At 42.8% G+C, this 21,120-nt stretch overlaps 2 protein-coding genes across 2 annotated transcripts in view; one reads left to right on the top strand and one right to left on the bottom strand.

The window, feature by feature from the left end:
* The window catches only part of RANBP9 (RAN binding protein 9), a 71,456-nt gene extending 55,794 nt beyond the window's left edge, over positions 1 to 15,662 (top strand). Inside the window, exons 10-14 of the mRNA XM_018039009.1 lie at positions 273 to 417; positions 3,367 to 3,491; positions 5,128 to 5,279; positions 12,252 to 12,363; positions 14,668 to 15,662. Of these exons, the coding sequence (XP_017894498.1) occupies positions 273 to 417; positions 3,367 to 3,491; positions 5,128 to 5,279; positions 12,252 to 12,363; positions 14,668 to 14,798 (665 nt within the window). The 3' untranslated portion in view covers positions 14,799 to 15,662. The remainder of the gene's footprint in view (positions 1 to 272; positions 418 to 3,366; positions 3,492 to 5,127; positions 5,280 to 12,251; positions 12,364 to 14,667) is intronic.
* Positions 16,355 to 20,600, bottom strand: NOL7 (nucleolar protein 7). Its single transcript, XM_018039010.1, has 8 exons — positions 20,280 to 20,600; positions 20,122 to 20,182; positions 19,464 to 19,522; positions 18,049 to 18,080; positions 17,584 to 17,665; positions 17,160 to 17,281; positions 17,001 to 17,078; positions 16,355 to 16,536 (listed from the first exon to the last, which is right to left on the bottom strand). The coding sequence occupies exons 1-8, from the start codon at positions 20,540 to 20,542 to the stop codon at positions 16,460 to 16,462; spliced, it is 774 nt and encodes a 257-aa protein (XP_017894499.1). The 5' UTR covers positions 20,543 to 20,600; the 3' UTR covers positions 16,355 to 16,459.

The following is a 21,120-nucleotide window of genomic DNA, read 5'->3' as shown; positions in this document are numbered from 1 at the left end:
TTAGTGAAATGGGGTTATGGTGACGCTGGGCCTCATGGCAGGGATTAAATGAGATGCATAACTAAGCCTTCAGTAAATGCAGGAGGAGATTACAGCTCACAATTAAGTATCCTGATGTTCTTTCGGAGAAGTTATCCACTTGTTTCCTATTTAAGTAGTCCACTGACTTTCCTACATTATGAAAGGTTTAAGTACATCATCAGAACATGGTAGATCTGTCGCAGCCTGATTTGTTTCTGTGTTTATAAAGTGTCTTTTCTTTTTCTCCCCAGGTTTTGAAAGCTGTAGTAACGGTGTGATATCTAACAAAGCGCATCAGGCGTACTGCCACAGTAAGCACCAGCTGTGTGGTCTGAACGTACCAGAGCTGAACAGCATCAACACGTCCAGGTCGCAGCAGGCCAGCAGCTTCACCAGGTAACGAGGCCCCCAGCACCGGCATCACTGTGAGCAACCTCCGTTATGGGTGGCATCGTCTGAAATAGTTTGGAAAAATGGAGTTAGGTGGCCACTGTGGGGGTCTGCGAGAATGAAAGGGTGAGGAGTCAGTTCCCCAGTGGCGTCCCGTCCTCTTCCTCTGCACCCCTCTCCCTCTGGAGGGTGACGGGGGCGGATCCAGGCTCTCTATTGCCTTCCTGCCACCGCAGACCCCTACGGTGGCCACAGAAATGCTATTTGTTAATGTTTCCAAGTTAAGTCACTGTAGTGTATTTAAGCTCTGGAGTTGACATATGATACATATACAACTATTTTTTTCTCAAGTATTTTTTCTCTGTGTGTGGGTTTTTCAGTGTGATAAGTGTTTCCTGAGTTACAAATAACTAACTTTATAAAAAATATTTGTTGATGAGAACCTACCTTTAATTTGAACAGCTTGCATAAAGCATATAATTAAGTCATTTAGTAAACATACAGCGCAAGGAGGGGATTGGAGACTTGCTGGGTGTCAGACACTGTGCTGCTGGTATGGTCTCCACTCGAAGAGCTTTGAGAGGAGAGGTGGTCCCGCCATGGTGCTCTGACATGCTCAAGTTTCTATTCATGAAACCTAAAGGATCGTGAAATACAACCATTTGAATTAAATGCTAGTGTGTGAGGGCAAGTTCTTATGGATTTTTATCAATTTGATTGATGTTGGTTTGGTCTTAGAACATGAATTGATGGGTCACATTGCATTTTGGGGGAATATGCATCAGTGCAAAATTCTCCCATTGAAGGAGACAGCACCTAATGTTTACAGTGACTCTCAGTGTAAATATGCTCCTGGAGAAGTACATGTAAAAACTCTGTATTTAGCAATTTGGAGATTAATCAGAATTTCCAGGTTATCTATTATAAATGACAAATATGTACTGAAATAATGGCGTTATGTGGTACAGCTGTGAAATCCACAAAAATGATCCAAAAACAGCAGCAGGAAAAGGGATTGTCTTGCTGGGGAGGTCAGGGTAGGCAGTGGAGATGACACACTAAAATATGAAATTAGAATATCATAATAAAAATTTTGTATGGCGATGTAAACAAGCCTTTAGTGCATCATCATACTTTATAGTATTTATTAATGGTACTTTATGATTATTAGATGGTTCTACCATAGTTTGAAGGTAGGATTGCAGTTACTTTGTTGAGTTTTTCACTTCAATATTATGCTCATGGCAGGAAGTTGCTAAAGAGACCTGTAATTACCTGAGTTGAGGGAACCAAGCTGAACGGAAGGGGTTGATGACACAGCATCCTCTTTTGTGTGCAGCATAGAAGAAAGTAAGCTCTTAAACTGCATTAAACTGTTAAGCAGTAACAGTGATTTTCTAGTTGGTAACGGCTTTCCTTGTGCCAGTGTGGTGAAGTAGGCAAAGATGGTATTAACCAACCACGAAAACCATTTTACAGATGTAGAGCTGAGTACCAGAGAAGCAAGTGGCTTTTTAAAAAAGGTGAATAATTAGTAACACTAGTAAGTTGCAGAACGGTGACTACTTCCCAGGATGTCTGACCTCTAGACTCGCGCCTTCTCCCTTAGACTCCCCGTGAGAAATGCTCTTCTCCCCGCCACCTTCTCCTCCATCCCAGATTCTACTCAAGCTGTAGAATTCCACTTCGGTTGTTAACCTCTTCCAGGATGATTTCTTACCAATTCTCACATTTCATGAAGATGCTGCACAAGCTTTTCTAACTGGCGGAGATGTGCTGGGGCCACGCCCTGTGCTTCTAGGTCTCTGCGTGTCCATGTGCCCTGATGGTCTTACGGACAGAGAGTGTGTGCACCCGCTCCCCAGGCTGGAAACCTGTGGTTGCCTTTGCTGGCACTGTGCACAAAGTGCTTTCTGCTTCTCTGCATTCGATGTTGTTGTTGTTTTACTACAAATGAATATGCATTGCTTTTTTAACGAGAAATGATCGTTTTTATTTACATAAATATTTTCTAAAGTTTCATCAAGTGTTTCCTTCTGGACTGTATAATCATTACCTAGATCTTCATAGGAGAAATCTGGAAGGTTAGATATTGTTGCTCAGGGTGTGGATGGAATGAAGGGCAAATGTTGGCAACCTCAGCGTGGCCAACTTAGAGCTGTTGGCACATGCTGTTCATCCAGTCCGTGTGAAATGGGCGAGTTGGAAACGCCTTAGGGATCCAAAACAGCATTTCAGAAATTAAGACTCTGCAGTATATTTAGAATCTTCAGCCAGTAAGAAAGCCTGTCAGAGAAAAGTAGTGTTGGGTTCTGAAAAGGGCTGAGGATAAGAAAGCCTGTCAGAGAAAAGTAGTGTTGGGTTCTGAAAAGGGCTGAGGGGATGAGACTGAGTAGTCGTTTTTCATGGCATCACTTAATACCTTTGAGAAAGAGTATAATTTTGAGTAGTAAGGACAAAGGTCCAAATGCCAAGACTGTTAGAGAAAAAGTAGTCTAGAAGCAAGCTGAGTATGAGGGCAGGGAAACAGGTGAAATGAGGTGGGTCCCTGGAGCAGTTTTTTGTCAGGGAGGTTTTACCCTTACATGCTTGGGGCAGGGGGGTGTTATTTTAGGGCAGGAGTTGATTAAATGAAGTGCAGATCTAATTTTGAAAGTTAATGGGAAATATGTGCTGAAAAATGATTTCTCCATAGTGATAGGAAGTCTTAAAGCCACTACATATTAGTACATGTATCTTTTTCCTTCCTTATCTCCAGGACTACAAATTCGTTAAAAGTTAGCTACATCTTTGGCTTTGAATACATTCAAGATTTAACTGAATACCTTTTTTCCAGATTGCTGTTGCCTTATGAAGTCAGTTTTATAAGTAGGCTCTGTAGTCGAGTACTGATTGATATTACACTAAGCTGCACCTGTGCTGTCTCTAAAATCAGGTTTGTTTTTTCATTTCCAGTAATGATGTAGACATGATGGAAGCAGATCACCACTCCAATGGAGTTGGAGAAGCTTCGTCCAATGGCTTCCTAAACGGTAGCTCTAAACATGACCACGAAATGGAGGACTGTGACACCGAAATGGGTCTGCAGTGATATTTCTTACATTTTTAATAAAAACTGATGACTACAAGGTTATGTTTTTACTTGTACTGATTCACAGCTGATGAACATAAATCAAATTTAAAGATGTGTGTGCCATTGGATTTGATAGTAACATATTTTAGAAGTCTCTGAGAGTGGCTTGCTAGAGAGAGTAGAGCTTAATTTTTTAGCATCTTGTGGAGTTTTCTTTGCTGAACTGTTTCTGCACAACTGCAGTGCTTTCAGTCATGCAGCAGTGCCAACTTACTAGTGTTCACTATCCTTTGAAAGGATTGGTAAGGCTGGAGATACAAAAAGTTTGTGTACCTATTTCAATATAGCCAAGATAGATAGGCCCCATGGGTAGAGATGATTTTATAAATTCTAATCAGATTTTCTTTAATTCATTTAACCTGAATATATGCGACTGTTCATAGTTCAGTGCCTGGCAGGTAGTAGGTGCCTGTTTAGACACCCTCCCTTGGTTCCTTCCCCCTCAAAATTATGTGGCTGAAAAATGTATTAGCATGCATAATTTTACTTTGTGGACAACTTGTATAGTAAATTGTGCCATAAAGTTAAACAAGCAGCAAACTTTCCCATCAATTGGAGAGTGAAAATTACTGAAGCTTATAAATTTTTATTTGATTTTATAATATTTTGATATTAAAGGGAATTTATTAAAATTGCTAGAAACTATTTTATAAATGCAAACTTAATATTACTTACACAACCACCTTCTTGTTTAGGATCATGTCTTCCAATGTATAATTCACTTTGTCAAGCAAGGAGTATGACTGAAAGGCAGCCTAGTTTTACGCTATCAAATATTAGCAAGCAGCCTCAATATTCCAAGAATAATTTGTGCCTAGGGATAAAAAGCAGGAGTTCTAGAGCTGGATCACCTGGATTTGAATTCTGCAACTGCCACTTACTAGCTGTGTAACCTTGGGTGAATTACTTAGGAGCTCTTTGCCTCAGTTTCTTCATCTGTAAAATGGGTGTAATGATAACTGCCTGTAAGTGCTTCATAAACATTAACTGTTACCGTCATGATTGGTGATTTATATATTGTTAACTAGTGATGTATACTTTTTGCATTGTTGATCAGTGATTATTGTCAGTCAAGATATATAAACTGTAAAATTTTTTCCTAAAAGTAGTGTAATTAACCCTTTTGATTAGGTGTGGTATCGTCTGTGTTTTTATTGGAGTCATTTAGACTATCTTACCTTCTAACTGTTCTATGTCAGTTAAAGTAGCCTGGGAAGTAGTTACTTTTTCCTTTTCTATTTTTTTTTTTTTTGCAGTGTTGCTATATTTTTAGAAAATTGTGCTTAATTTTTCATAACATTTTCCTTGAGACATGTACATCATAACACTGAAAGCTTGTCACCTGACTTTCAACTCCAAGCTAGACAGATATTGGATCCTAGACTCATGAGCCCTAGAGAAAGTATTCCTTGTAGCTACAAGGTTCCATATTATAATAAATTAAAAAGAAACCACATATTTAGGTAAAATATTAGGAAGTAGTTACTAAATGAAATGTCCAAAATGTTGTAAGCAATGTATGTTTGTTTCTCCATTGTATCCCAACTGTACGGTAGTAAAATACCTGTTTGTTTTGCTTACAGAAGTTGATTCAAGCCAGTTAAGGCGCCAGTTGTGTGGAGGAAGTCAAGCTGCCATAGAAAGAATGATTCACTTTGGAAGAGAGCTGCAAGCGATGAGTGAACAGCTAAGGAGAGAATGTGGCAAGAACACAGCAAATAAAAAAATGTTGAAGGTAAATTTGTTTTCCCTTGAAAAATTATAAATGTGCGGATGAAACTAGAACGTCGTTTTGTAAAGCACTGAGCAGTACTGGAGTTCATGTTGGGAAACCTGGACACGAGCTCCTCCCTGACTTCCTGCCCAGTCGAGGGTGAAAACGTGCGACGGGGTGAGGCAGCCAGGCTCTGCTGGAGAAAGCGCTGGATTTCAGTAAAACACGTAGGTTAGCCCCCAGTTCTGCACTTCCCAGTGTCGTGTGCCTCTTACCAACTTGCTTTCTTAGTTTTATTTTCTCAGCTATAAAATTGGCAGAGTCATTAGGAGAAATGTGAGTATGCTGATCAAACTATAAATGTGGGATACTTTGATTTTAGTAAACATTGCTTAGGGTTGCAGCCAACTGAATGTGCGACATGTGGCCTTTATTTTGATGGTGGTTGGCGAAGGGTTGGGTCGTCTTCCGCAGAAGAATGAAGACATGTTCTCAGGCCTCCTCTGGATTGATGCCTGTGCCGGGTGGTGATAACAGGCAGAATGGAAACACTTCAGTCAGTTGGCCGCAGCTCTGTGTAGCAGCTGAAGATGGAGTTTTGGCTCCCTTAACTCAGCACTGCAGTCGGCTAGGGACGGGATTTGTTTTCGTAGTCCCAGAAGTCCCACCAGCCCTGTAGGCCTGTGAAACAGGCACCTAGCCACTGTGCTGGTGTGCTGTGTTTTGTGTGCCCTGCATCAGGTTGGGCCTCGGTGTCAGGTTGTTGAAACATTTTCTTCTCAGTGTTTTGAAATAAGTCCAAAAAGTGAAGGAGAAATGGCACGTAGTGGCCTTGACACTGAGACCTTGGGTACTAAAGGAGAGGGTGAGCCTCAGGACTATCGCCACCCCTTCCCGAGCTGAACTGAGAGAGGGCCAGTGAGCAGCAGCGACTAGCACTAACTATGTGTAAAATCAGGGGGAAATAACCACCCCAGCTACCTGCACTGAGAGCTTTAGTACAGCACCTGAGTAGGCAGAATGTACCTGTCTAAGAAGGTTCAAGAAGCCACTTTGACACTTCCAGATAAAAAGGCACGCATAACTGGATTTTTCCAGATTGCAAATGTTCATCATTCTATCAGGTTGGTGCAAAAGTAATTGGAGTTTTTCATTGTTGAACTTTGCCATATAATATTGGAATACATTCTTAAATAACTGTGATTATGTTATACATCATTTTAATGTGCATTTCTCACTTTGGTTTTTTTGCTAATGACTTATTTTAGACTATAGAAATGTTAGATAAAAGGAAAATTCGAGTGATTTTTTCTTTGAGTTCAAAATGGGTCGTAAAGCAGTGGAGGCAACTTGCAAAACCAGCAGCCGCATTTGGCCCAGGAACTGCTAACCAACACAGTGCAGTGGCGGTTCAAGAAGCCTTGCAAAGACGACAGCAGCCTTGAAGGTGAGGAGAGCAGTGGGCCTCTGGAAGCTGACAACGACCAGTTGAGAGCCATCACTGAAGCTGTTCCTCTTAAACTACATGAGAAGTTGCCAAAGAACTCGGCGTTGATCATTCTGTGTTCATTTGGCATATGGAGCAGATTGGAAAGGTGAAAAAGCTTGAAAAGCAGGTGCCTCTTGAGCTGACCGATAATCAAAAAAATTGTCATTTTGAACTGTCGTCTTCTCTTACTGTACTAAACAACAACGAACCATTTCTCGATCAAATTGTGACATGTGACAAAAAGTGGATTTTATATAGACAGCTGGTGACAACCAGTTCAGTGCTTGGACCAAGAAGAAGCTCCAAAGCACTTCCGAAAGCCAACTTGCCCCAAATAAAGGTCCTGGTCACTGTTCGGTGGTTGCTGCCCATCTGATCCACTGCAGCTTTCTGAGTCCTGGTGAAACTGTTACATCTGAGAAGTATGCTCAGCAAATCAATGAGATGCACCAAAAACTGCCACGCCTGCAGCTGACATTGGTCAGCAGAATGGGCCCAATTCTTCTCTGTGACAAGGCCTGACCACGTTGCACAGCTTACACTTCAAAAGTTGAACAAGTTTGGATACAAAGTTTTGCCTCATCTGCCATATTCACCTGACCTCTTGCCAGCAAGCTACCGCATCAAGCACCGCAACAACTTTTTGCAGGGAAAATGCTTCCACAACCAGCAGGAGGCAGAAAATGCTTTCCAAGAATTAGTCGAATCCCAAAGCATGGATTTTTATGCTACAGGAATAAACAGGCTTAATTCTCGATGGCAAAAATGTGTTGATTGTAATGGTTCCTATTTTGATTAATAAAGATGTGTTTGAGCCTCGTTATAATGATTTAAAATACACCATCCGAACCAGCAGTTACTTTTGTATCAACCTATTACAACTTTGTAAAATCTTTTTAGCTATCAACAGTGCTAAGAAGCTTGCTTCTCAGGCTTTATTATTACTTCCTGTTTCCAGAGCTATCCATCTGGGAAACTTCCTTACTAGGTACTGGGTTGTTTTAGGGCAGTGGTTCTCATCCTTTTTGGTATCTAAACCCTTTGAAACCGATTAAAGATTCCCAAAGGGCTTTTGTTTGTATGAGTTATATTTATTGATTTTACTCTACTAGAAGTTAATACTGAAATTATTGATTCACTCTAACAAATCGTTACATGGGTATTTTTCATAAAAGTGTTACTTAATCTTTCTAAAATAAAACAATGAGAAGAGAGTGGCATTGCTTTACATTTTTGTAAATCTTTAATGCCAGGTTTAATAAAAGGAAAGCTGGATTCTCGTCCCTGCTTCTGCATTCAGTCTTTCATGAACTCACACATCATGTCGCCTCTGGAAAGCCCCACTGGGAGAGCTGTGAGGGAATAGGAGTGAGAAAAGAGCCAGGACTATCTTAATTTAGTATCATGAAAATAGTGTGGACCTCACAAGAGCCCATGAAAGGGTCTTGGACCACAGTTGTCCCTGGAGAGAACTGATGTTTTAGGAGATATTTTGGAGATAGGGAATGTTTTTTTAAAAAGAACTCGTAAACCTTTTTACACTAGATAATGTGTTTTCTTGTTAAAACTTTATGCTAATTGAGTATCATTTTATGTAGTCCCTTTGAAAATTTAACATTTCACTCCGTGGCTTATTCTATGATTGTAATTTGTGTGAAGCACAGAAAAGGGCATTACATGGCCTGTTCTCAGAGATACTCCTGGATTATATGTTGAATGAAGTGAAGAGGTAATTTATCATCTAAGGAACGCGGATGGCTTTGATTTTGCACCTCTGACTTTTGTGCAGATGCTGACTACTGTCTCAGCGTTCTGAGCTGCTTCTCACCCTCCCCAGGCTTAATCTCCTCCCAGGTAGATCCAAGTGACTGGCCCAGGGGTGTCTCAGCACCTGGGAACAGTGCTGAGGGATTTGTGTTGGAGGGGGACACAGAGAGGACTTTGGTTTGCCTTGGTTAAGAAGGATTAGAAATTAGTGCTTTTTTTTATTCTTCACTTCAGGTCATGGGTAGCTGAAGTGGGCTTTTTTATCTTTTTTTTTTTTTTTTAATTTGCACAAGCTTCTGAAGCATATATACGTATGTAGAGAGAGACGGAATTAGTAAAAGCTGAGGTGAGGTTTACCTAAGTGATCATAGGGCCCCTGGGTGTTCTGCTTCTCCTCAGTCATGGAGTAGCAGGCACACGGTGGACCCCTGGAGTAGCCACCCCGCTGGGCTGAAAACAGGTTGGGGGTCCCTGCTGCACCCGGGCTCGCTTGACCTTTTTCTCATTTTCTCAGTCCTTTCCTGTCTTCCTGTTGTCTTTGTTTTTCTTGCTGACCTGCCTGAGTCTGCCAGTGGCTCCCGAGAGAGCGCCCTAAATTGTTCAACAGCTGTGTATTGAACCTTGCAGAGCGGAGGGTCAAGCTGGAGGGCTGGGTGGGTCAGGTTAGAATATGCAGGCCCAGTCTGCAAGTGGCTCTTAATCTAGTAACGGAAGCAGAAATTGAATCATTTAGGCGCATCCTACTTAGAAACTGCTACTGATTTTAAGCCAAATATAAGTACGGTTTGAGAATCCTACCTAAATGTCGTATTTCCCTCAGAAATTATTTCCACTGAGGTAAATTTTTTCTAAAATAAAAAGTAACCCATAATACCACGCTCTTTTACAGGTATTTTCAGTTTTCTGTCTTAAATGCATGGGCATATATTAATATTTTATCTGGTTGGTAATTGTGGTTATCCTATTTTGTGTTGTCCTCACTGTCATAAAAATGTATTTCCAGCTCCCAGGTGGTGCTAGTGGTAAAAAACCAGACTGCCAGTGCAGGAGTCACGGGTTCAGTCCTGGGGTCAGGAAGAGGCCCTGGAGGAGGGCATGGCAACCCACTCCAGTCCTCTTGCCTGGAGACTCCCAGGGACAGGGGAGCCTGGCGGGCTACAGCCCTTGGGGCCCCAGAGAGTCGGGACTCGGCCGAGTGACTAACAGCTCCTATAGCTGCACTGGAAAAAATGGGAGTTTTCTAGGGTGTTTCAGGATCTAAGCTCATACCCATGGCTCCCACCATCCAGGGCTTTTCTCTCCTCTCAGCCTGTGTCTCCGGCTGCTGCTTGTGACACAGTACACTGTTAGCAAGCAGTACCCGGCGCGCCACCGCTCACACGTCTGCCTTCCTCCCAGGACTGTGAGTCCTTGCAACAGTTACGAGGCCCTGGTGATCCCCGTCTTCGTCCAATAAATACTTGTTCAACCGTACTGAAAATACTGGGCCAAGATCTTAAGACTTTTTTGCTTGTAATATTTAGATTGGTAATTGAAAGAAACTGTTTTTACTAAAAGAAGTACAGGAAGTACTAGCTGTGGTGGTAACCTCTCACGGCCTCAGTTTGCTTCTAAGATGGGCATAAACATCTGGCTCCTAAGGTTATTGTGAGGATTAAATAAGATGGTTCACGTTAGCCCTTGAAACACTTCCTTGCACAGTGTTAGCGCACAATAAGTTACTACCATCACGATCTTTTTCTGTTAATATTTTAAATGCCAGGAGGTGTAGACAGAATGGTCTTGATGGGAGATTTGGAACTGCAGCATCCCACCTTTCGGGGAGCAAGTCAGGATGTAGATTCAGGAGCATAGTCTTGTGCTTAAAGTTTTATGTAGCGATTATTCCTTGGACAGATTCTTCAGTCTTTTAAAATTTATCTGCACTATAGGGATCACAAAGACTTAGACACAACTGAGCAACTGAACGGAGCTGAAGTGCGCTATAGGGGTGGCACGTCATGAGATGGATGTGGGTGAATTAAGTCTTGAGCGAAGCTCAGTCCTTAGAAATAGTGATTGATCAGTTAGCTTCACAGGATATTAGTACTTTCTCCATGAATAAATTTGGATTGGGAGAGAACCAGAATCTAGTAGCTTTGTGGGATGCAAAAGATATCTTAAGTACTGTTCAGCAGGTCTTGCAATCAACAGGTATATGAGCCTTTTTTTTTTCACCCCTTTGTATCCAGCATCTTGAGGACTGCAGGGGAACAATAGTATAAGTTCTTCAAAGAACTTTCATTAATAGGTGGGGCAAGAGGTCTAATGTGAATGAAATGCTCAGCCGTGTAGGACAGTGGATGGGGGACCCTAATGTATTCCTGTTGTCAACCCCAGACTGCACAGCTCTGCTTAATGGGCAGCTCTTCTCTAGTCGCCACAACACAGAGGCCAATTCAGATGAGAAAGGACAAGGTCAGACTTGACCAGGAAGCCTTTTCCCACTAGCAAGATGACTCAAGGGATGCTGGAGCAGTTTACCTGGGAAGATAGTAGTATTCTTCAGGAATGTGGCTTCCACATTTCAGTGACCGGCATTCTGAGTGTTGTTACTGAATTCACTGATTTCACTCCCTCAGCACTTCTCCACGTACCCCATGTGAACTAGGAAGGTGTCCTATGTCTATCTGCATCATCATATTATTCTGGATTGGGGTGTTGATTTCTGGCAAAACAGTAATTTATCATTCATTGAAAGATTAGCGTGAACTGACATGGCTAATTTCTTTAGCTCAGTGAGTCCTCATAAACTGAAATAGGACCTCTTACAATCCCTGTGATGTTGGGGGAGGAGGGGTTGTGCTCAGTCGTGTCTGACTCTTTGCAACTCCATGGACTGTATCCCTCCAGGCTCCTCTGTCCTTGAAATTATCCCAGCAAGTATACAGGTTGCCATTTCCTCCTCTAGGGGATCTTCCTGACCCAGGGATTGAACCTGCAGCTTCTGTGGCTCCTGCGCTGGCAAGCAGATTCTTTACCACTGAGCCACCTGGGAAGCCCAATCCCCATTATACAGATGATGAAACTGATACTTAGGAAGGTTGTTCTTGCCAAAGGCTACACTGGTGATGCAGCTCCACTTGAGGCCAACGTCTGAAACCGTCGTAGTTCCATCCGTAGTTCTATCCTCCCACAGAAAGACAAGAGCCATCACCTGAAAAGAATGCTGGATGTCAGTTGCTTCAGGAGGGGCAGTCTGAAGGTGGTTGGGACGCCTGAGTGTTCCTGAAGGGGAGCTAGTTGTTTTGATCGCTGAGTTTGAGAAGACGTCCAGTAAGATGTGTCCAGTTTCCCCCATCTTTTTTTTTTTTTTTTAAATATATGGCAGGTCATATCCTTTTAATGTCACATTCCTATCAGTGGTCATTAATTATAGAGCATCTGAATGTTTTGTCTTTAACTTAAACAGTAGTAGCCCATTCCACAAGAATGAGTTTTTTCCATTTTATTTCTGTCCTGTATGTTTTGTAGGTATAAGTGGTGGATGGTGAAAATGGCTGTTTGTAAAAAATAGGAAAACAGATTAGACTTTGCTGCATAATCTAGTTGTTAAAAAACAGTCTCAGATCACAGGGGTAAATGAGTTGAAGTGTTAATTCAGTGCCTTAAGGTTGTATTTTACCTGTCTCTCAAGTTGAAGCCATAGTGAGCAGACACTGAACTATCTGACTTAATCAAATTGCTGTTTTCAACAGGATGCATTCAGTTTACTAGCCTATTCAGATCCTTGGAACAGCCCAGTTGGAAATCAGCTTGACCCAATTCAGAGAGAACCTGTGTGCTCAGCTCTTAACAGTGCAATATTAGGTAAGTGAAGCCAGAAAGCACAGCTTCAACTAGTCTCTTGAGTATTTGAGACAGTATTTGTGCTGGCATTTATCCTTTGGTAAAATCTTGAGGAAAATGTTTTCTACATTAAAAAAAAAAATTACCTCACAGTATAGAAAAATTCCTGTTATCTCAGTCCCAGATTAAATGGATTCCAATGGAATAAAAACAGTACATTGGGGTGTATCTTGTGATATAAGAAAACAAGTCTGGAAAACAAGTGTCTGTGTGAATGTGGACACAGCATTCCTGGCCTGAATCACTCGGGGCCTCCAGGGGGCTCTTGAGTGCTGTCAGCCCCAGCTCTTGGAGACGCAGGCTGTTTGCATTAAAGATTTAACTACTTGCCTTAGCAAGTGAAAGGGGGGCGGGGGGGGCGGGGCAGCAGTACGTAGGCTTAGCCAGGGGAGCCCAAAGTGGGAAACGGGACTTGCTGTCCCGACTGGTGACCATTCCTTGGGAGCAGAGTGCAGTGCTTATAAACTGAACAGATGCTCTTTAAATGAATTCAGTAACTGCATGTTTTATGCATTTATATATAAACTACATGCTGCTGCTGCTGCTAAGTCACTTCAGTCATGTCCGACTCTGCAACCCCATAGACGGCAGTCCACCAGGCTCCCCCATCCCTGGGATTCTCCAGGCAAGAACACTGGAATGGGTTGCCATTTCCTTCTCCAATGCATGAAAATGAAAAGTGCAAGTGGAGTCGCTCAGTTGTATCCAACTCTTAGTGACCCCATGGACTGCAGCCCACCAGGCTCCTCCGTCCATAGGATTTTCCAGGCAAGAGTACTGGAGTGGGGTGTCATTGCCTTCTCCAATATAAACTACATAGGGTTGATTATTTACATAAAATAACATTTTAACACCTGGGCATTTTTTTTCAAAGGGAATTTGGATGAGAGTGACTTTCACCTTCCATTTTAGAATGTAATTCCTCAAGAAAAATGGGAGCTACCAGTTTAAAGTCTGTTGTGTGCTGTTTGGCCATTAGGCTTGGGAGCTTTGAGGAACATGTGAGACACTCTTAGATGAGGGCCGTGCACACAGTCTCGAGCCAAAGCCAGGGGAAGCGATTTAGAGTTCTGACATTGGGGCCTTAATCTGCTTCTTTTCTCTGATAAAGTTCATTAATTAATTAATTGCATTGTGGCTTAATAGTGAAGTTTTGGCATAGGAATTGGTATTGTTATAATTTTCTCACATTTAGAATTTGTATATAATGATGTGAACTTTCTTTGGTTAATGTGTTGCTTTGGTTATTCAAAATTAATTTAGTTCTACTGATAAAAAATAAGTATACTCAGTAGCAGTGCTAGAATTGTAGGGCAAATTATAGTTTACTGTAACTGTCTTTTTGAAATGACTACATTATAGGTAATCATGAAGTCCTAATTGCTTTGTATCTGGGTAATGCTCAGATTCAGAATTTTTGAAGAAAAGTGACCAGTTTTCATGTGACAGTTAAGAATCTTATGTTCTCCAGGGGAATTAAAATTTCAAGTAGTCAATTGCTTAGGACCATTATCCAGGGGATATATATATAGTCTTATATATTGTGCCCTAAATTATGTAGTTCAACTATAAATAGTGCTTAAATTTATTAACTATATATAATTCCTGCAAAAGGAATGACCAGACTTAAACTGCCGTGGGGGTGTGTGTGCGTATTTGTATACTGTGCTGTATTGTAGAGCTTCATGTCTCAATGGGGCTTCAGGTTACATTACTGTATGTGATGCCTGCAAGTTTTGTATTCCAAAAAAAATCTAAAGGACAATTATAACTGATGTGCCTCCCTTGGCCAAAATAAAAGTGTAACAATGTGCTTACCAACCCAAATAGCATTCACCACTGTGCCCTGGAGAGGAGTAGGTGGCCTCTGTTGGGCCGTATCCCCAGAAAGATGAAGAATCCATCAGTAAAACTTTACTGAAAGCCTGGTGCCTCTTTCTCTGGTAATGTCAAGATTAGATAAACATTAGATAAGAAATTACATCATTCCCATCATAGTAAATATGGAAGTAAAAGTTTTTGAATATCTAACAGTCTTAGTTCTGCAAGAACTTACTACTACTTGAAAACCCAGTGACCATATAGTACCTTGTCAAAGTAATGTCCAAGGTATTGTTTGCTTAAAAACCACCTTTGCTACTTAGCTCGTTAAGTGCAGTACAGGCATTGGTAATTTTGTAAGCAATGCAGTATTTTCCTGATTGAGAGATGCTGTTTAAAATGTCTTGCTAATTGGCGTTTCCACTTTTAATCATTTTTCCTCAGAAACCCACAATCTGCCAAAGCAACCTCCACTCGCCCTAGCCATGGGACAGGCCACCCAGTGTCTGGGACTGATGTCTCGATCAGGAATCGGATCCTGTGCTTTTGCCACAGTGGACGACTACCTACATTAGCTATGCATTTTCGGAGCTCACACTTACATTGCGGCATATAGACGACATGGAAGTAGACCAGCTCTGCTGATCTGAAACTTAGATTTTTTTAATTATGTACTGGGGACAGGTTTTTGTCGCTTTACATTGCTTCCTAGTTTACAGCATGATGCAAATGATTTTCTAACTTAGTGTTAGGAGCAATTATTTTCCATCTTTAGCCTCTTAGTTGTCTAAGAGTTAAATATTACTGAATTCCAGACATTCAAATTGATCGTCACAAATCCTCTAAAACAATTACCTAAAAGAAACCAAAAAGTCCTGCCTTCGTTGTTGGGGGGAGAGAGGGGGGAAGGAAACGGAACAAGTTGTGTTTGTGTTAGCATGTGGGTGATGTAAACTTCAAATTGGGAGGTATTCTGACCCCCGCTCCCATATAAGCATTCAATCAGTGTAACTTGCAAAATGCATAAACATCTGACGGTTTGAATTTATAGTGTTGATGGAAGAAATCATTTTTAATGTGTACTGTAAAACTTGAAATACTCAGGAGCTGAGTGAATATGTTTGTTGCTACTTACAATCCCGACCTGTTAGTCCCAGTAGTTTTGTTTTAACATGGTCTTTCTCAACTTTGTTTCCTGTTTAACTACAGATGACTTCTGTTGTAGACTCACAAGTTGAACTGTTGTATTATAACAGTATTACATGTCAACAGTGTGGTTATGACCTTTATTTATATAAAAACCAAATATTTAGTCAATTTACTGTGTCTTAATTTAATCTTTGTACACCTTCCATTTTTAAGTGCTTAAAATGAGTACTATATTGCAATAAAAATGTAGTGATATAATTAACCAGCCATTAAAAATTTACTTCTACAGATACCAGAGTGTCAATTGAATTTATACATTAGGTACTTGCATACTTATGATTAATATAAAGTTAGAACAAGTAAAATGAGTGGTTGCTACTATAAATCTGAGCTCTGCAACCCAAGACTGCCTTGCATTTACTGGCCTCCCTGGATCAGGGCCAAACCTGATGCTATAGATGATGCAGAAAGCAGGGAGTCGATCTTATTTTCATGATCATTGTATGGCGTGTGACTTGCCAGTTTTATAGCAAACCCCCAAACTGGTTAAAAGTAAAATATAAACAAGCTCTTCAACAGAATGACCATATCCTTTGGTTTGGCAAAGGTGTCTGCTGGCTGTACACTGAGTCTTAAACCTTCTTTTAAAAGAACAGATCATCTACGCTTGGATACTGCACTCTTCCACATATTCTGAGAGTCTCATCAGTGGCACCAAAATACCCGAGACAAACACATGTGGGAGCTTCAGCGAGAGACTTTTACTGCCATACCGGGGACGGGCGGTAGCAGAGGTGCCCTCCTGGTGTGGGTACTGCTTGTGGTCAATAAGATGGAGAAACAGGAAAAAACAGGGAAGACAAGTCCTTTTAAACTGCTGCTTCCAGGATGCTCAAAGACTAGGAGGCACAGTTACACGCCAGGTGGATGAAGTGTTGACTAGGTACTGCCCCTGAGAGACTTGAGATTTTTAAAATGACTCTTCAGAAGGATTTATAAGTGATTTATTTTTTTCCCAGAAAAATTACATTCTTTAAATAACTAAGTTCTATACATACAAAGTACTCGTTCTTCATCTAGCTTTGATTTATGTCTTAGGAGTTTTCATCTTTCTGACCATCCAACGTTTGGTAAACCTCTTGGCATTTTGTTTTCTCTGAGATCCTAGAATAAAAAGTTTTGTGCAGTTAAGAATAAATAAAATTCCCAAGAAACAATTCACAAATTTTCTACATAACTAAAATTTGCTATATGTACACATATACTGGGCTTTGCTGGTGGCTCAATGGTAGAAGAATCTCACTGCAATGCCAGAGACATGAGTTCAATCCCTGGGTTGGGAAGATCCCCTGGTGGAGGGCATGGCAACCCACTCCAGTGTTCTTGCCTGGAGAATCCCATGGACAGAGGAGCCTGGCGGGCTACAGGCCCTGGGGTCACAAGAGGTGGACACAGCTGAGCACACATGCACATATATACTACACTGACCTGCTCTCTAAGCAACTTTAAAACAGTAACAGAAGCCACTTAAGAAAAAAAGATACTTCATGAGTATTTACCAGCTCCTTAACAAGAAACATTGTTCAATATATAAAACTCAGATTCAAGAGAATAAAGCCAAGTCTTACCCCAAGTATTATTCAAAAACTGGGCTGCAGCCTTTTTCATCGGTAACCTCTTGTTTTCAAGAGACAGGAACTTGTTTACTAGGAAAGAGGATTATTTGTCATTTTTTGGTTTAATTCACAGTTAGAAAAGGAAGAAAAAACAGTCTGTAAGGAAATTACCAGTAGTTCTGTTGGTTCCAGGACCATATAAACAATTTTGTATGAAGGCTTTGGCAGCTTCTTGCCTTGAATCTCTCAAATCTTGATCTTTTAGCCTTACAGCCACGTAGCTTTTATTCTGGCTGGTGATCAATACAAAAGGTAAAAATGAGGCCATACTTATTTTCAAAGTAAAGTATTTCTGTTAGTTGATTCAAATAGTGGAGAAAAATCCCCAAATCCCTAATTTTGTGTAAGCACAGGTTAGATGATAAAATTACAGGGCTATTTTACAACTAACGTTTACATTTCAGTAGAGCAAATACTTTTAAATATAAATACCCAAAATTTCCCACAGAGGATCCAATCTGAAACCGCTACTAATTGAGGTAATACCCCCCTCAAAGGTCACCTCTACATCCTACACAGAAAGACGACGCCTTACCCAACAGTCTGTACTTTCTGCACTTTAGCTTTCTTAGAGTCACTTCCTTTCTCTCGTTCTTCATTTTTCTTTTGCAAATTAACTAAAAAATTGAGTTAATATTTCTCATTAGCATTTGTGCACAAATAAATCAAGACTATATGCTGGAGTTTACTTTAAATAACCACTACACACCAATTAGTATGTGACAGTACAAAATAAGCTAAAATTTAAGACTCTGTGCTCCCAGTGCAGGGGGCTTAGGTTCAGTCCCTACTGGGAGAACTAGATCCCACAGGCCAAGACTAACAGATGTGCATGCCACAACTAAGACCCAGCAGAGCCAAATAAATTATTTTTTTGAAAAAAGAAACAAGCTAAAGCCCACCAGGCCTGTTCCCATGCTCCTTCTCAGGGTCAACAACATTTGCAAATACCAGCAAATGCCCTTGACACTTAATGAGAGGTTACGTAAATAGTTCATACCTTCTTTCAACTTTCCCGGTGATTTCTTCACACTAAGGAAGGACAAGCAAAACACTGATTGGGATAGAGAGCAACGACGACTCAGGTTACCACACAGTTTCAGCTGGTTTTACAAATAAGATAACCCTCTTTAACTACCACCATTCTCAATTTTTACTGAGCATCCTTAAAGTCACTCCCCAATGCACTGTCAACAACTCCCAATCAACAAACTATACTAGGCTTGTAGGATCAGAATTTAAAATCTGAAAGTATATTAGCAGGCTTCCAAAGAAGCAGATTGTTGCGGTTGATGGAGTAAAAAGTATTTAAGAATTATGTAATACAGTATTTGAAACATGAAGTGAAAGGTGGTAGGCCTGCCTCGCTTTATGTGGAGAGAGCTGAAAGGATTAATTGAACACTTCAGACACAAGAATGGAGACAAACAATGGTAGTCTCAAGAAGTGTGGTCTAATGGAGAGTCAAAGGCCAGAACACAATGAGATGTCTATACAGAAGTGGAAAAGCTAATCGGCGGGAGCAGTGATGAGGTAGAGGGAATAAGAAGGGACAGGTGACAACTTGGTTTTCAAAGATGAAAGGGACTTTGCCACCATGATGTATTCAGAAACTGAGTAACTTTGGAAAAGTTCTACGGAAAAAGAACCACTGTTCTAGCAGGGCTAAGCTAAATTGAAAGCAAAAAGGAGACAAAGGGGAACAGGAAAAAAAAAAGCAAATATTTAATCTAAATTTAGTACAGTACAGAACCTGATGCCATAGCACAGAGGAGAAGGGAACTTTAAACATACGGTGGATGGCAAAGCTACTAAATGAAAAGGGGAACAAGGAGGGAAAAATTCTGTGGCTCAGATGGTAAAGCGTCTGCCTACAATGCGGGAGTCCCAGGGTCGATCCCTGGGTCGGGAAGATACCCCGGAGAAGGAAACGGCAACCCACTCCAGTACTCTTGCCTGGAAAACCCCATGGAAACAGTCCACAGGGGCACAAAGAGTTGGACAGGACTGACTGACTTCACTTTAACAAGGAGGGAGAAGTAGGTAAGGCAAGCACGGGACAAGCTGAGTTTTAGGAGCCTATGGATAATAGAATAGTACTCCACACCCCACTAAAGGATGAACTTCAAAACACTGTTTTATTCACACCATCTATCCTGCCCCTAGTACACTGACATACTGTAGGAACTCACTGAGATCAGCAACTCAGAAGCTAGAGCTACCCATGCGAACAACAAAAATAAGAAACCGCCACAGATGGAAAATAAGTGGAACATTTCCCTCCACCTGTCCCACCAAATTCAAGTATCTCCTGGGTAGCTTTTTAATTTAGAAAACTTGAGTTCAGACAAATGTACCAAGACAGCATTGAAACACTGTATGTAAACAAATAATAAAACGAGATCCACCACTTACCTAGTTTGTGAAGCTGTAGTTAACTTCTCTAAAATAGTATCTGGAAGGAGTTTTCTTTTCTTAAAGACGTTAAAAAAAAAATCATAAAAAGTAAGCAACTGAGTAACAACATGCCCTTAAGTGCTTTTGAAGTTACCATTTTAAGGATAGCCCTACCTCTAGGCAAATAAATGATCCGAACACTGCCCTCCACTACCTGTGAGCTGTGGGAAGAACTGGGGACCAAGCAACTCAGAGCCTACTCCCACTTCACTTGGAAGACGTGAAGGCTGGAAAAGGTGCCCGGTTTATTCTAACCCTCGGGTCACGTTATACACCGAGGGCAATTCACAGGCACGTCCACCTGCGGCCAATCTCCGGAACAGCAGAGCGCGAACCAAGCATCCTCTGCACAGCCCTCCGTTTACGCAGCGCTGCCTCCACACAGCGACCCAGGTTCACATAAACCACCTCCGCCGCGCGTCAGAGGTGGGTCTGGCTCTACTTCACCTCTTCCCGACCCTATTCTGAATCGGTGGACAGCGAGGAGCACTAGTACGCGGATGTTAGTGCTGTCGGAAGAGACCACCGGCGGCTGTCCTCCGCCCCGGACCCCAGCAGCCTTGAACTCTGCCCCGAGCCGGCCCGTGAAACGCCCCCCTCTTTGCAAACCTCTAACCTTCTGTTCAATGAACAGTTCCTCGCGCCGTTTCCTCTTCTCCTTCAGAAGCGCTCTGTCCCTGGAAGAGACCGCGACGAGTCAGGGTGGGCGGAAAAGAGAAGGGGGACGGTTAGGTGGCGCTTCCCGCCCCCGGCCCGGCCCCCGGGGCTCCGAACCTGCGCACCGTCTCCCGAACTCGCCGCTCCTCCTCCTTCGCTTCGGCCTGGGCGCTGGCGAAAGTCAGCTCCTCCGGGGCCTCGTCGTCGATTTCGTCGTCCCCCTCCTCGTCTTCCTCCAGCGGCTCGGCGGCCGCGCCGCTGCTGGGCTGCCCGAGCAGCAGCCCGTGCCCCGCCTCCTCTTCGGAGGCGGGCTGGCCCTCGTCCACCATCGCCGAGGCCGATGCCGGGGCGCGGGACGCGCGCGGACGGAGCTGCACCATGACCCGAGCTGCGGGGACTCGGCGGCCGCCTTGACCTCTGACCCGGAAGCCGCACGCACAAGGTGAGTGACGCAAAAGGCAGGGGCGGCCGGGGCTCTGCCGCCCTCTGCAGGTTCGGAGGCCCCACCGCGCGGTACGGAGGCGCATGCGCAGAGCCGGGACGGGGGCGTGGCCTAAGGAAAGCGCCGGCAGTTCCCTTCCTCCCCACCCGGAGCCTGCGCGCGGCGGGCCGGGGTGCCGGGTCCCCGCCCACGGTTACGAGACCCGGTGGACTTGGGGGCTTGTGTCCAGGCAGGGCCGATCCGTGCTGCTGCCGCCTTAGCGGGGATGCCGAGAGCGTTGTTGCTTGGATCCCTGAGCTCCTCGGGGCGGGCTGGTGCAGGTCACGCCGCCCGGTGCCCAAGAAACCGGGGACCTCGAGCCCCGGTCGCCCTGTCGCCGCCTCTTTCCGCTCAGAGAGACTCTCAGTTCAGTTCAGTCGCTCAGTCGTGTCCGACTTTGCGACCCCATGGACCGCAGCATGCCAGGCCTCCCTGTCCATCACCAACTCCTGGAGTTTACTCAAACTCATGTCCATC

This window comes from Capra hircus, chromosome 23 (genome assembly GCF_001704415.2).
Source record: "Capra hircus breed San Clemente chromosome 23, ASM170441v1, whole genome shotgun sequence".
NCBI classification, from domain to species: Eukaryota; Metazoa; Chordata; class Mammalia; order Artiodactyla; family Bovidae; genus Capra; species Capra hircus.
The sequence above is the reverse complement of the archived record's forward strand: the minus strand, read 5'-3'. Positions and strand labels throughout refer to the sequence as shown.